Genomic DNA, 14,593 nt, shown 5'->3' with positions numbered 1-14,593 from the left:
TGGTCATCATTGAGGAAAACTTGGGTGAAGGGTATATGGGAAATCTCTGTATTATTTCTTAAGCTGCATGTGAATCTTCAATTATCTCACAATTTAATTTATAAAGAATGTATTAGATCCATGTGTCCTAACATGGCAAGATATATTGCTAAGTGAAAACAAGTAAGTTACCAATCAGTATCTATGGTTTACTAGCATTTATCTTTGATATTCACACACAATCACACTCTGTATACATAGAAAAAGATTTGGAAGAGGGCACTCTACACTGATAACAGTGGTTTCCTCTGGAGAACAGAATTGGGGATGGAAGAGGATTTTTAACTATAGCTGGATTGCTTTGTTTTTTTTTTTCACAATCAGAATATATTCATATGCTACCTGTATAGTGAAAACATTATCCTGGACACAGCTACAGTGCTCTTGGAATCCAAACCGGTTTTGCAATGTGCTGAAACGACCCGTCCTGCCTTCACTACCAGTGTGGCCAGACTGCCCAGCTCACGACTCCTGGCCCTTGAGCCTCAAGGAAGTGGCTCCTGAGCTTACCTGGCTTGGAAACAGGCTCACCCCTACTACCTTTGAAGTATGGAGATACCAACCGGAAGGGCCAATGTGCCCACAACCATGAATCTACCCACTGCTGTTGACAATTTAAAAAACACACAAAACCCAGCCTATGCTAATCAATCCAACAGTGGTTTCCATAAGGTTCAGGTCAACAAACTGTCATGCAAGTGTCAGCCCTGGGGGTAGCAAACACCACCCTACCCTGTGACCTAAAAACATGGCAGCAGTTGAGCCTCTTTGGAAGAAACTGAGAGCAGCAGGCATGAGCAACAATTGGATACCTACACCCAGCTGTGCCTGGCTGAGAGCAGACTCACAGCAGGATTCACCATATATTTATGGAGCACTTTCTATGTGCCAGGTGGTATTCTAGACACTGATACTTAGCAGTGAATAAAACAAAGTCCCTGCCCTCAAGGGGCTCTTATTCTAGTGAGGGAGCAGATGGTAAGCAAGAAAAATAAATTAGATGTTAGGTGGTATTAAGTGTCATGAAAAAAAAGAACATAGCATGGAAGGATATAAGGTGTTGGGTGTTGAGGGTTGAAATTTTAGACATGGTGGCCAGAGAAGGCCTCATTGAGAAGGTAATGTTTTGGTGGAGATTTCAAGGAAGTAAGAGAGCCATCTGCAAAAGTATCCAGTGGTTCTGGATACCTTCCATTTCCTCCACCAGATTTTCTCCACCCTTCTCCACCCAGCTTTGTGCCCTGGTAGGCTGACCTGTATGGACTGCATCAACAGGTTCCCTTGCCCTCTGGTTTCGGGTTAGGTTTAACCAATGGGAGGCACCTGCAAGGAGATCAGAAAGAAAAAGAAGTTGAGATTTTTCATCAGCTCCCTCTGTGCAGGTTCATCATGGGTTGGCCACATCCCTCTACCAAAGACAGCTCCTTTCAGGTGGCCTTCTCCATACAGCACCCTTTTCCTAGTACCCAAAACCACTCTCTCCCAGGATCCTGATGGACACTCTGGGAAAAAACATTCTAGGCAGAAGGAAAAACAAGTACAAAGCACAAACGTGCCTGGAAGGCTTAAAGAATGATCAGGAGACAAGTATGGCTGGAATGGAGGAGGTGACAGAGAAATTTGTTGAAGATAATGGCAAGGACATAGGGTGGGGGGCAGATTGTGAGGCTCTTCCAGGCTACCATAAAGACTTTAGCTTTTACTATGAGTGAGATGGGGAGCAGTTGGAGGATGCTGAGTAAAAGATTGACATATTCAAACTATGCTTTAATAGTATCACTTTAGGAGACTGGTGACAGGCAAGACGGGAGGATGGCTTATATTAGGATGGTAGCAATGGTAGCAGTGGAGGTGGTGAGAAGTGCTTGGATTTCAAATAAATTTTGAAGGTGGTGCAGAGGGATCCTTTTCAGTAACATGACCAGAGCAAAAGCCCAAACTCAAGAACAGAGACTTGTTACCCTGCTTATCATTGTGCGTCACCAAAAATTCTGTTATTCATCGATGAGATTTCAGACATAGACCCTGCACACAGCATAATGATTCCCTACCTCGTAGGTGGGACACAAAACTCTAGGCCGAAGGCCAAGCCCAGAGGTCTCCAGACTGTCCCTGACTCCAGAAAACTATTGCCATGGATTTTCTAACCAACCTACCCCACAACTCTGTAGGGGTCATACTGGGTGCCATTTTGCCCCTGATCTGCTCCAACCACTCTACCTCCATCTGCCCCTCTGCGAGCTGACCTAGCTATGTCACATCAGAATTCTGGGAAACACTGTCCACACCACCTGTCCTCTGCTCACCATCACTCACAGACTGTCAGCAGACAGATCACATTCATCATGAACTGAGCAGACAGGGATAGGCTCCAGGGGCAGTCAGAACACAGTGTGGCCAACATCTCAAAGGTACCACAATTGTGATAAGGAATTTTACATGTGTCCGGGGAAAGCAGTCAATCATCAACTATAGGCAGATCATTGTGGGGAGAGGAGGAAGAAAACAGAAAACTTGGCCCATTGGGCCAAAAGCCCCCCGGCCTGAAGCACCTCCTAGGAACAAAAGCACCCTGGTATCTTTGGGTGCATAGTGTTGATTCCCAGGATAAGGCCTGTTGCTTCATATTAGTGAACCCCCAGCAAAGGCACCCAGCTGGAAACTAGAGAACAGCACATGATTCTGAAAGCTCATTCCAGAGCCAGGAAAAACTGATGGTATTTTGTTTATGTTCAAAGAAATCAATCCAAAGAGATCAGCCCCACGGCCAAAGTCAGCAAGACTGGGGAGCAAACAGCTGCCAACTGGGGAAGGGACAACCTGCATTGGAATCCTGGATCTAAGACTTTCAAGCTGTGTTCCTTCCCTTGGGTAAAATTTTTACCTCTCCTAGGACTTCAATTTTCTAATCTGTAAAATAGGGGAATGACACCCACCTCAGAGCTGTTTTAGGGATAAAAATGAGTGTGTAAAATGTGTCTGGCATGGCCTGTGGGATACTAGCTGCTTGCAACATACTGGTTTTCTTCTCATGCCCACTTTTCTTTGGCAAATTCTAGGTCCGTGGTGCGGGGCAACTACATGGTTCCAGTGGCCCCCTGGTCCCTTCAGAAGAGCTCTCTGAGGAATTCTCAGGTTCTTTCATGCCGATGCTGTTTTCTGATCTTTACTAAATGGGCATCCTGGGCAGCTGGCATTTTATCCCAGCAGGACATGGTTCCATGCACAGCTTGGCACCGAAGGCACTAATGCCTCTTAATTAACTGTACATTCGGCTGACCTGCCTAAAGCAGCTGCTTTCATTTGCGGAATCCCAAATATTTCTTATGCCATTCCAGGTTATGTGAATCCGTTATAGATGCAAGTTGTTAATGCAGACCTTTGCTTCCCTGTCTCTTCTTTCATCCTCTCAGTCTCTCCTGCCTACTCCATGCTGCTCTGTCTGCCTGGCCTTGGCCTTGGCTCTTCATCTTTTTCCTTTGCTGCCCTAGCTCTTTCATTAACCCTCATCCAAAGACAGTGTTTATGAGGAGAGAGCCCGTAAAAGTGGCTTAAGGTAGAGCCATGGTTAGGCCTGGAGGAAACCATTCCACTTCCTCCTTGGCCTGTCATACCAGTCATCCCCAGGTCTGCTTTCCCAATCATTCACAGTGAGCTGGGTAAGGTTACAAAGCCAAACAAGACATGACTGCTGCCCTCAGAGAACTCCTAATCTAGTGGCAGAGACAGACAGCCCCACAGTATATGAAGAGGTATGGAGAAAATGCAGAGGTGGGAAAGCATCTGCTTGCCTCTGAGGACAGGGCAAGCTTCACCAAGAGGGGAGACCTGGACTGCTCTTGAAGCCTGGGTGTTTTCTTCCAAATGGAGGAGGTCAAAAAGCATCCCAGGGTAAAGGTGGCATGGAGATGAGAAGGGCAGTGTGTGTTTGGGGCTTTGTGTGGCCGACAGTAAGATCTAGCAGATGAGCAACAATGAGCCCGGGAAGGAGCATCTGGAGCTGGCTTGCCAAGAGGGTGCCAGGTTGATGGGATGCCACTCTGCAGGGGGTTAGGATGCAAGGCCAGAGACATTGGGCCTGGTGACTGTTGGGAAGGCACATGATGAACACTGTGTTTTAAGAAGACAATTCTGGAAGGCAGAGACCAGAAGAATGGAGGCCAGGTAGGAGGCTTCTGCAATGGTCCTGGTCCCGGCACAGTCTGGGACCCTGAACTGGGGTAGTGGCCATGCAATGGAAATGAGGGGCCGAGAAGAGATACCACTAGGCCCTACTTCCCTGGCTCTGGCCTTTATCCTGGATTCGATCTTTACCTTTCCCCAGTACCTTCTCCTTTGACCATTTTAATGGATCCTGAGGCTCTACTCCAACTTCCACCTCAATGTGGATTTATCCCCAATCCAGTATCTTGAGATCTGACCTGTCATCTGGCCCTGGGACCAGATTCTGGCTGCTCTCTGGACGTTTCCAAGGAACCCAACTCATTAGCATGTTTAAAACTGCCAGCATGGTGCCTGCACTTCAGCTGTAACCCAGCTTGGGAGAACCATGCACCTCAGCTAAGTTCCGGGCTTCAGGGGCCTAACTCACCAACTGAAGAAGCATTCTATATCTTTGTAGGGCAAACATGGCTTCCCAGTTCTAAGCCACCAATTTATATGTGGCCTTAGAGGACTCAGCATGTTCATACCTTGGGGATGACCTTCCCTCACTTGCTCAGGATCCAGTTCCTGAGCAGTGGCCTTTAACCAGAGGTGGGTCCTTCCAACCCCTGGAAGTATTTGGAAATGTGTAGGGACATTTAAGGTAGTCACAGTGACTCCAGGGTACCGGTGGCATTTAGGGCCAGGAATTGGGATGTGAAATATTCTGCAACGACCCAGGAGTGCCCCACACTGCAAAGACTGGTCTTATTCCAAGTGCTAAGAGTAATCTCACTGAGAAACACTGTGACCGAACTCAACAAAAGCGGGGACTGTGTCTGTTTTGTTCTTTCTCTGTTCCCAGCATGTAGCAGAGTGCACGGTGCATGAGGGTGTGCAGTGTTTGTTAAATTAATAAATTGACTCACCCCTTCATACAACCAACACCTACCAAGGGCTACTGTTGATGCTGGGGACAGAAAGACTAACAAGACCTTGGCAGTGCCTTTGCACCTTGGCTGGCCTCCACTGAGTAGGGTACAGAGGATCTCGAGATGGGAGGCCAAAAGTTAAGAATGCCTCATCTTCCATAACCCACCACAGGGCTCCTTCCTAGTAAGGGGAATGAATTACCAGTTAAATGCTGAATTGAAAATTCACTCATTCCTTTAGGCAACACTTGAGTAGCACGTGAACCTTCCTAAAACACTTTCAAGATATCCTGCTGGAGCTGGGCTGGGAGGAGAGGAGGGCTTGGGCGGGAGCTGGAAGCAGGGTTGGGGCCTGAAGGGTTCCTGCCCAGCTCAGGGCCAGAGCAGACAGGCCCAATCAGACAGTCTCTTGGAACTCCGGGGCGGGTGTGGGGGGGGGGAGGTTCTGGTGCAATTGGAAATATGTGCCACATGGCCTGAATTGCAGGGGCCGGCCTCAGGCTCCCACATCCCCAAACACTTCCAGATGGATTTATTTATAACTCCCCAACCAGAGGCAGCTCTCAGCTTCTTTTCCTCACTCTCTTCCCCACTCCTAGAGCAAGCCTTCACTGCCCCTTTTCACTCCGGAAACCAGCAGGAGATGGGGAATGTGCAGTACTGCTCAGCCACAGCAGCAGCCTGGGCTCCTGGTCACCGCCTGTCCCCTAGGTGGCAACAGCAGCTCACTGTATGGGGGTGCCAACAGAGTGGTCATACATACTCCTGCCCACTTGGTCATCTGGATTCTCTCAGGCCAGCCCTAAATGGGTAGTACGAGCTGGGCGCATTCACTCTGGCAAGTTTCTGTTCTAGATCAGCCTCTGCTTCTTGTTATACCCATGTCTGTTCATCCGTTGTCTCCGGGAAATTCTGGGCTCCCTCCTCTCCACCTTCTCCCACAGGATACTTTTTCTCGCTGTTCAGGCTGCCAGAAGCTTTGGACTCGGACATTTTTCAAATCCGGAAACTGAAGCTCAGAGGGGTTGAGTAACTAGCCCAAGGTTGCACAGCATGTTACACAGCAGAGCCAGAAATATAAAGCCCTGAGCTCTGTCCCTGACACTAGTGCTTTCTAAACCTAGAGTTTCCCCCATGTATGAAGTGGAGTTAATGCTTGGCAGGTGGTCTGGTGAGAAGTGTCAGCTCTGGAACTGCTCTCTATGGAGCACACATTGGTTCTGCCATTTACCAGCTGGATGACCTCTGATGAGTCACTCTTCTGCTCTTGTAATTCAATTTCTTTATCTTTCCTTTAAGGATTAAGGAGATAATGGATTTAAATGGCTTAGCACAGCATCTGTCCCATGGTAAACTCACAACAAATAATAACCAATTTGATAGTTCATTGCTTGGTTGCATCATTATAGAGCTCACAGCTCCCATCTCTTGAAATATGGGCCAGGCCCCATACAAACATTGCCTCCTGACTCCTCACACATTGAGAGAAGTAAACTTGGGCTTGGAGAGATTAAGTGACTTGCCTAAGGCCACACTTGAACCCAGCTCTAGGGGATCCCAAGGTTATAGATTCCATGCTTCCTATAGAGTCTGCAGGATAAAAGCTCCCTATATGTGTCTTTAGCTGATTCTCTTCCCTGCCTCCCCTACCTTCCCCTGCCCTGTCTTGCCTCCTTTAGGACTGGTCCAAGAGCTTCTTCTTTCCCAGAGTTCCAGCCCACCCAGCTGAACCTGAGCATTTTTTAAAAATTTTATTTTTTATTTAAGATAGAGAGAGAGAGACCCTGAGCAGAGGGGAGGGGTAGAGGCAGGAGCAGGCTCTCTGCTGAGCAGGGAGCCTGACACGATGTGGGGCTCGATCCTAGGATCCTTGAGATCATGACCTGAGCTAAAGGCAGACATTTAACTGAGCCACCCAGATGCCCCTGAACCTGAGCATTTTGGCAGACCCAAACAAGGCCCATGAAGGAACCTGGTGGTGCTGAGGCCTTCCTGCTTCCCTCCTCTCCTAGTCTTGGTTGGAACTGGTAGTGACTGGAGGGGACAGGGTGGCAGAGAAGGCAGACAAAGGCTCCAGAGTCAAGCTTCTGGATGCATCGTATCTGTCTTCTATGTGATCCCTTTGCTCTCAAAGTTACTCAGAACCAAGGTCTGACAAACCAACCTCTGCACCCAAAGGTCCAGACAAATTTTCCTGCAGCTGTTCAGCAACACACGACACCAGATTTCTGTCCCAGTGGGACTTTTTGGTATTCTCACAGTCCTTTCAGTTTGTTGCACTGCCATTAAACACACATTATTTCTCTATGCTTTCCCATCCTGCACCACACATGAGTACCACCAGTGATGGCATGAGGGAATAGCACAACCTCTGAGTACATAGGGGCAAGTGAATCAGTAGACACTTCTCTCAATTGAATGTGACTCACCAAATGGGTTCCAAATCCCATAAACTATTAGGCTCAGTCTATCTGTACTTCCTTCACCTTTTCAGTGGGTTTCCCCAGATGCTCCAAATTCCTGATAGTCCAAGATTAAGCGTAGAGTTATTTAATAAATGCTCAGGATGGGAAGGGCATTTAACAAATGCTTGATCTCTCTCCAAACAAAATAACTCTTAGAGTTTGTGGACAAACGTTACCAAAGGGCCGCAGGGCAGCTCCTCTCTGCTTCCAACATTGATGTTTAGGAAACCCTCCTCATCGGACAATAATATTGGCCCTTACCCCTGAAACTATCAGATCTACATCCCTAGCCCTACTGAATTACTGAATTCAGCCTTACTGAATAAGGTTCTCTGAACCTTAATTTTCTTCTCTGTTGTTGTGAGGCATCTAACAGTCAGGTACTTGGTACTTCTTCAACAAATGTTACATTTACAAAGCTTTACCTTAGAGTAAAAGCAAATTTTTACTAATTCTAGAACATCTATAGGGTGACCACTCTTTCAGGAAATTCTTTATTCTCTCAATATTTACCAAGCATCTACTATGTACGGAGCAGCATGAGAAAAACAAAATAAATTCAAAAATTCATATTCAAGATTAGAATAGAAATAAATGATATAGTAACTAAACAAACAAACAAAACCAGATCAGTGAAACCAGGAGCCAGTTCTCTAAAAAGATCAACAAAATTTCTAAGTGAGCAATGTGGAGGCCGAGAAAAATTAAGGCCATTCTACCTCAAGTTTAGCATTAGCACAAGTACAGCCATCCTAGGACCCTGTGAATAAGAGCTGAACTTTACAGGAAAAACTGCAGAATGTCCTCGGCAGGGAATCCCATATCAGAAAGATAACAGAGCCCACTCCCGTGGTAGAAAGTCCCATATTAGAATGAGAACAGAGCTCAATGCCCTTGAAAGCCCCATATCAGAATGTAAACAGAACTTGAGAAATTCATCCACCCCTTTGAAAATCCCCTAGACCAGACCATAAAAAACCCAGCTGTAACCCACTTCGGGGTCCAAGTCCCTGCTCCGCTGTGTCGGATATACTTGGACCCAAGCTCCAGCTTGCAGATAAACCCTCGGGCGCTTGCATCGGTGTCGGCTCCTTGGTGGTTTCTCGGATTCGCAATCTTGGGCACAACAAGCAAGGCGAGGGAGAGAGAGAGAGAGAGAGAGAGAGAGAGAGAGAGAGAGAGAAAGAGAGAAGACCCAAATAAACAAAATCACTGATGAAAGAGGAAAAACTGGGATGCCTTGGTGGCTCAGGGGTTCAGTGTCTGCCTTTCACTCAGGGCGTGGTCCTGGAGTCCCAGGATCGAGTCCCACATCAGGTTCTCTGCATGGAGCCTGCTTCTCCTCCCTCTGCCTATGTCTCTGCCTCTCTCTCTTTCTGTGTCTTTCATGAATAAATAAATAACATCTTTGGGCAGCCCCGGTGGGGCAGCGGTTTAGCGCCGCCTGCAGCCCAGGGTGTGATCCTGGAGACCTAGGATCGAGTCCCATGTCAGGCTCTCTGCATGGAGCCTGCTTCTCCCTCTGCCTGTGTCTCTGCCTCTCTCTCTCTCTCTCTCTCTCTGTCTCTATGAATAAATAAATAAATAAATCTTAAAAAATAAATAAATAACATCTTTAAAAAAAAGAAAGAGGAAAAATAACAACCAACACCACGAAATAGAAACAATTGTAACAGAATATTATGAAAAAGCCTATATGCCAACAAACTGGACATCTTAGGAGAAATTAATAAATTCCTAGCAACCTATAACCTACCAAAACTAAAGCAGGAAGAAACAGAAATTTTGAACAGATCAATTTCCAGCAATGAAATTGAATCAGTAATCCAAAAACTTCCAACAAACCAAAGTCCAGGACCAGATAGATGGTTTCACAGGTGAATTCTACCAAACATTTATAGAAGAGTGAATATCTATTCTTCTCAAAATATTCCAAAAAATACAAGAGGAAGGAAAACTTCCAAGATCATTCCTATGTGGCCAGTACCATCCTGATACCAAAACCAGATAAAGACATCGCAATAAAAAGACAAATACAAGCCAATATCTCTCATGAACATGGATGCAAAACTCCTCAACAAAATATCAACAAACCGAATCAAACAATACGTTAAAAAAATCATTCACCATGATTAAGTGGGATTTATTCTGGGTTTCAAGAGTGGTTCAATATTCACAAAATAATCAACATGATACATTGCATCAATAAGAGAAAAGATGGGAACCATACAATCATTTTAATAGATGCAGAGAAAGCATCTGACAAAGCACAATGGTGATTCATGATAAAAACCTTCAACAAAGTATATTTATTTTATGTTTTTTAAGATTTTTATTAATTTATTCATGAGAGACACAGAGAGAGGCAGAGACATAGGCAGAGGGAGAAGCAGACCCCTCGCAGGAGCCCGTTGTGGGACCCATTGTGAGACTCAATCCCAGGACCCCTGGGATCACGACCTGAGCCAAAGGCAGACACTCAACTGCTGAGCTACCCAGGTGCCCCAACAAAGTAAGTTTAGAGGGAGCATGCCTCAACATGATAAAGGCCTTATATGAAAAACCCACAGCCAACATCATATTCAATGGTGAAAAACTGAGAGCTTTTCCCCCAAGGTCAAGAACAAGACAGGGATTTCCACTCTCACCACTTTTTTCAACAAAGTACTGGAAGTATTAGCCACAGTAATCAGACAACACAAAGAAATGAAAGACATCCAAATTGATAAGAAAGAAGTAAAACTCTCATATTTGCAAATGACATAATACTCTATATAGAAAACCCTAAAGATTCCACCAAAAAACTACTAGAACTGATATGAAAATTCAGTAAAGTCACAGGATATATGCAAAAGAATAAAACTAGACCACCTTTTTTCATCATACACAAAAAATAATCTCAAAATGGATTAAAGACCTAAATGTGAGACCTGAAACCATAAAAATTCTTGAAGAGGCAACAGGCAGTAATCTCTCTGGCTTTGGCCATAGTAAAATTTTTCTAGATATGTCTCCTGAGGCAAGGGAAATAAAAGCAAAAATAAACTATTGGGACTACATTAAAATAAAAAGTTTCTGCACAGAGAGGGAAAGAATCAACAAAACTAAAAGACAACCTATGGAATGGGAGGAGATATTTGCAAGTCCCATAGCCGATAAAGGGTTAGTATCCAAAACATATAAAGAACTGACACAACTCAATACCCCCCCAAAATCAAATAATCCAATTTAAAAATGGACAGAAGACATGAACAGACATTTCTCCAAAGAAGACATCCAGATGGCTAACAGACACATGAAAAGATGCTTAACATCACTCATCATCAAGGAAATGCAAATCAAAACTACAATGAGATATCACCTCACACCTGTCAGAATGGCTAAAATCAACAACACAGGAACAATTAGTGTTGGCAAGGATGTAGAGAAAGAGGAACCCTCGTGCACTGTTGGTGTGTATTCCAACTGGAGCATCCACTGTGAAAAACAATGTGGAGATTCCTTAAAATGTTAAAACTGGAACTATCCTACAATTTAGTAATTGCACTACTGGGTATTTACCCAAAAAATGCACAAACACTAATCCAAAGAGATACATGCATCCTGATGTTTACTGTAGCATTATTTACACTAGCAAAATGATGAAAGCAGCCCAAGTGTCCATTGATTGATGAATGGATAAAGAAGATGTGGTATATATATGCAATGGAATATTACTCAGCCATAAAAAGAATGAGATCTTGCCATTTGCAATGACATGGATGGAATTAGAGGGTATTATGCCAAGTGAAATAAGTCAGTCAGAGGGAGACAAATATGATCTCACTCATATTTGGAATTTAAGAAATAAAACAAATGAGTAAAGGGAAAAAAGAGAGAAAGAGAGACGAACCAAGAAACAGACTCAACTATAGAGAATAAACTGATGGTTACCAGAGGGGAGGTTGGGGGGGGAATGTGGGAATAGATGATGAGGATAAAAGAATACATTTATCATGATGAAAAAGAAAATGATAAAAAAAAGAAACGCAACATAAGTAAATAAAGTTTCTTTCCTCCAAGAGACTGTGATATAGCTGGACATTTGTGCAGGCATGGTATATTTCAGAATGCCTTTAGGAGCCACTCAAGTACTATAGATGAGTGAAGGAGGCTAGACTAAATGCAATAATGGGAATATGTGTATGTGTGTGTGTGTGGGGGGGTACTGTGGTGAGCTAGACAGCACATACTCCATCTAAAGGGGAAGCCACCACTCCAATCCAGCTAATTACCATCCAGTGGGAATGCAGAGCCAGTATTACCAGACTTTTCTATTTTTCAAAGTAGCCAGAAATCCAGATTGTATGGAAATATTACCGATTGCCATGTTAGCAAATAATTTTTAAGTAACAAACCACCTGAGGTGTCTGGATGGCTCAGTCACTTAAGCATCTGACTCTTGATCTCAGCTCAGGTCCTGATCTCAGGGTTGTGAGTTCAAGCCCCACTTTGGGCTCCATGCCCAGTAGCAAACCATGTGCAGATCAAACAGATGAAACATACCCGTGGGTGCTACTCAGCCCACCAGCCACAAGTTTGAGGCCTCTCCATAATGGTAGCTTATAAAGTGTCAAAATAAGTGTTACCCACAATAAGTTCTGTAGGTGCTCAGACGAGGACAAGAGCCCCTTGGGATGGTATAATCTGGAAATTTTTCCTCAAGGTGGCAGGATTCAGACAGGGCCCCAAGTGGGTGTGAACCTGATAGGCAGAAGGGAGGGGCCAAAGTTTTTGTCAAGGATGGAGGGGTGGAGATAAGAAGGTTGTGGTCTAACTCGGAGGCAACATGCTTCTGGCTGTTATAAAGGCTTCAGGAGTGGGGAGGGGGGACAGCTCCTGGCCATTGGCTGGTGTCAATGTGGAGGAGGTTTCTTGTCTGAGATCTCAGGGTGGAGTAAACTAGGGAAGGTAAGGGATGACTTCTTAGAGTCTGATTCTGGAAATCCTGTCAGAGAGCAATATTAAACACAGATAGGGATCCCTGGGTGGCGCAGCGGTTTGGCGCCTGCCTTTGGCCCAGGGCGCGATCCTGGAGACCCGGGATCGAATCCCACGTCGGGCTCCCGGTGCATGGAGCCTGCTTCTCCCTCTACCTGTGTCTCTGCCTCATTCTCTTTCTCTCTCTGTGACTATCACAAATAAATAAAAAAAAATTAAAAAAAAAACACAGATAGACGGATGCTTCATCAGCAGGCATAGAAAAGGAACATTTTAGGTAAGTCCATGGACTTTTCTAGAATACAGTAATGTAAAGAACTGGGAGATGAACAAATATATAAGGTGTGATCCTGGGTGATGGCCAGAAAGTGAGACCTCAGTAAAAGCACAGGAAAAATATATGTCCAGGATTAAAAACCCCAGGGACTAGAAGCCATCCCCCCACCCCAGAGCTCTCTGGCAGGCTGGAGGGATTAACTGAAGGAAAGAAGGTATCTTAACCCCAAAGTGGAGCACACAGGATATGTGGCATGCAGGTGTCAGGGAGAACAATGTCAGTCTTGCGCGGATCATGCAACCTCTAGAACAAGAAACAAGGTAGGTAAGTGTCATGGAGAAAGCACAAGTATGGTAGGCAGAACTATGGCTCCCCAAAGTCGTCCATATCCTAAATCCCCAGAACCTATGAATATGTTTTGTTAAGTGGCAAAGTTTGGAAAAAAGGGTTTGCAGATGGAATTGAAGTTGCTTATCAGCTGACCTTGAGATGAGGAGAGTAACCTGCACTTTCCACGTGGGCTCAATGTCACAAACAATGTATAAGGGTCTTTATAAAAGGGAGGTAAGACAAGCAGAGTTAGCTAAGGAGATGTGATGCCAAAGGAGGGTCAGAGGACTGGGACGTGAGAAAGACTCGACCAGCAACCACTGGTTTTGTTTTTGTTTTTGTTTTTTTAATAATAAATTTATTTTCTCTTGGTGTTCAATTTGCCAACATACAGAATAACACCCAGTGCTCATCCCGTCAAGTGCCCCCCTCAGTGCCTGTCACCCATTCACCCCCACCCCCCGCCCTCCTCCCCTTCCACCACCCCTAGTTCGTTTCCCAGAGTTAGGAGTCTTCATGTTCTGTGGTCTATGTATACAATGGAATATTACTCAGCCATTAGAAATGACAAATACCCACCATTTGCTTCAATGTGGATGGAACTGGAGGGTATTACGCTGAGTGAAATAAGTCAATCGGAGAAGGACAAACATTATATGGCCACCACTGGTTTTGAAGATGGGAGGAGACAAAAGCCAAGCCCTGCAGGCAGTGTCTAGAAGCTGAGAAGGGCAAGGAAGCAGATTTCTCCCTTGAACCTCCAGAAAGAATGCAGCCCTGCCAACACCTTGATTTTAGTCCAATGACACCCATTTCAGAGTTGTGACCTCCAGAACGGTAAGATAAGAAATTTGTGTTGCTTTAAGCCACTAAATTTGAGGTAGCATGTTACAACAGCAATAGGAAACTAATACAATGAGCTTTGGATTCAGATGGATGTAGGACTTGGCTTAATCCTGGCTCTCCTATAGGCCAATGACTTGACCTTAGTCCAGTCATTTGACCTCTCTGAGCCTCAATATCTTCATAAATGGTGTCATAATATTTGCACTTCACATAGTTGAGATGAAAAGCAACTGAGATGATGAACAGAGAGCACAGCAGCCTTGCACAGAGAAGGTGCCGGCAATGTTCTTTTCTTTCCAATCAGTGCATTTGCAGAAACACTGATTAATATTTGGGACTAATGGTGTTTTGGTAAATGGTTAGCAACTAGCTCTCAAAAAAGAATGCCTATTTATTTATTTACTATATAAGAACATGCAGCATAGAATTTATGAATAACAATGAAATGTATAACACTCTTTATTGCAAATTCCATATAGCCGATTGATTTTCACATAATGCTTTCATTGATTTTGCTGAATTCTTATATCCATTGCCAAACTACAGTTACAATAGAAGACCAAGTGTAGTTCCTACATGAA

The 14,593-nt window shown here is 44.7% G+C and overlaps 1 protein-coding gene across 1 annotated transcript in view; it reads right to left on the bottom strand.

Annotated features, from left to right (window-relative positions):
• NHSL2 (NHS like 2) overlaps positions 1–14,593 on the bottom strand; it is a 249,592-nt gene that overhangs the window by 143,370 nt on the left and 91,629 nt on the right. The window contains exon 2 of the mRNA XM_035712015.2: positions 1,294–1,362. Within this exon, the coding sequence (XP_035567908.1) occupies positions 1,294–1,362 (69 nt within the window). The remainder of the gene's footprint in view (positions 1–1,293; positions 1,363–14,593) is intronic.

The sequence above is a fragment of the Canis lupus genome, chromosome X (assembly GCF_003254725.2).
Source record: "Canis lupus dingo isolate Sandy chromosome X, ASM325472v2, whole genome shotgun sequence".
Lineage (NCBI taxonomy): Eukaryota > Metazoa > Chordata > Mammalia > Carnivora > Canidae > Canis > Canis lupus.
This window is presented reverse-complemented; position numbering and strand designations above follow the sequence as displayed.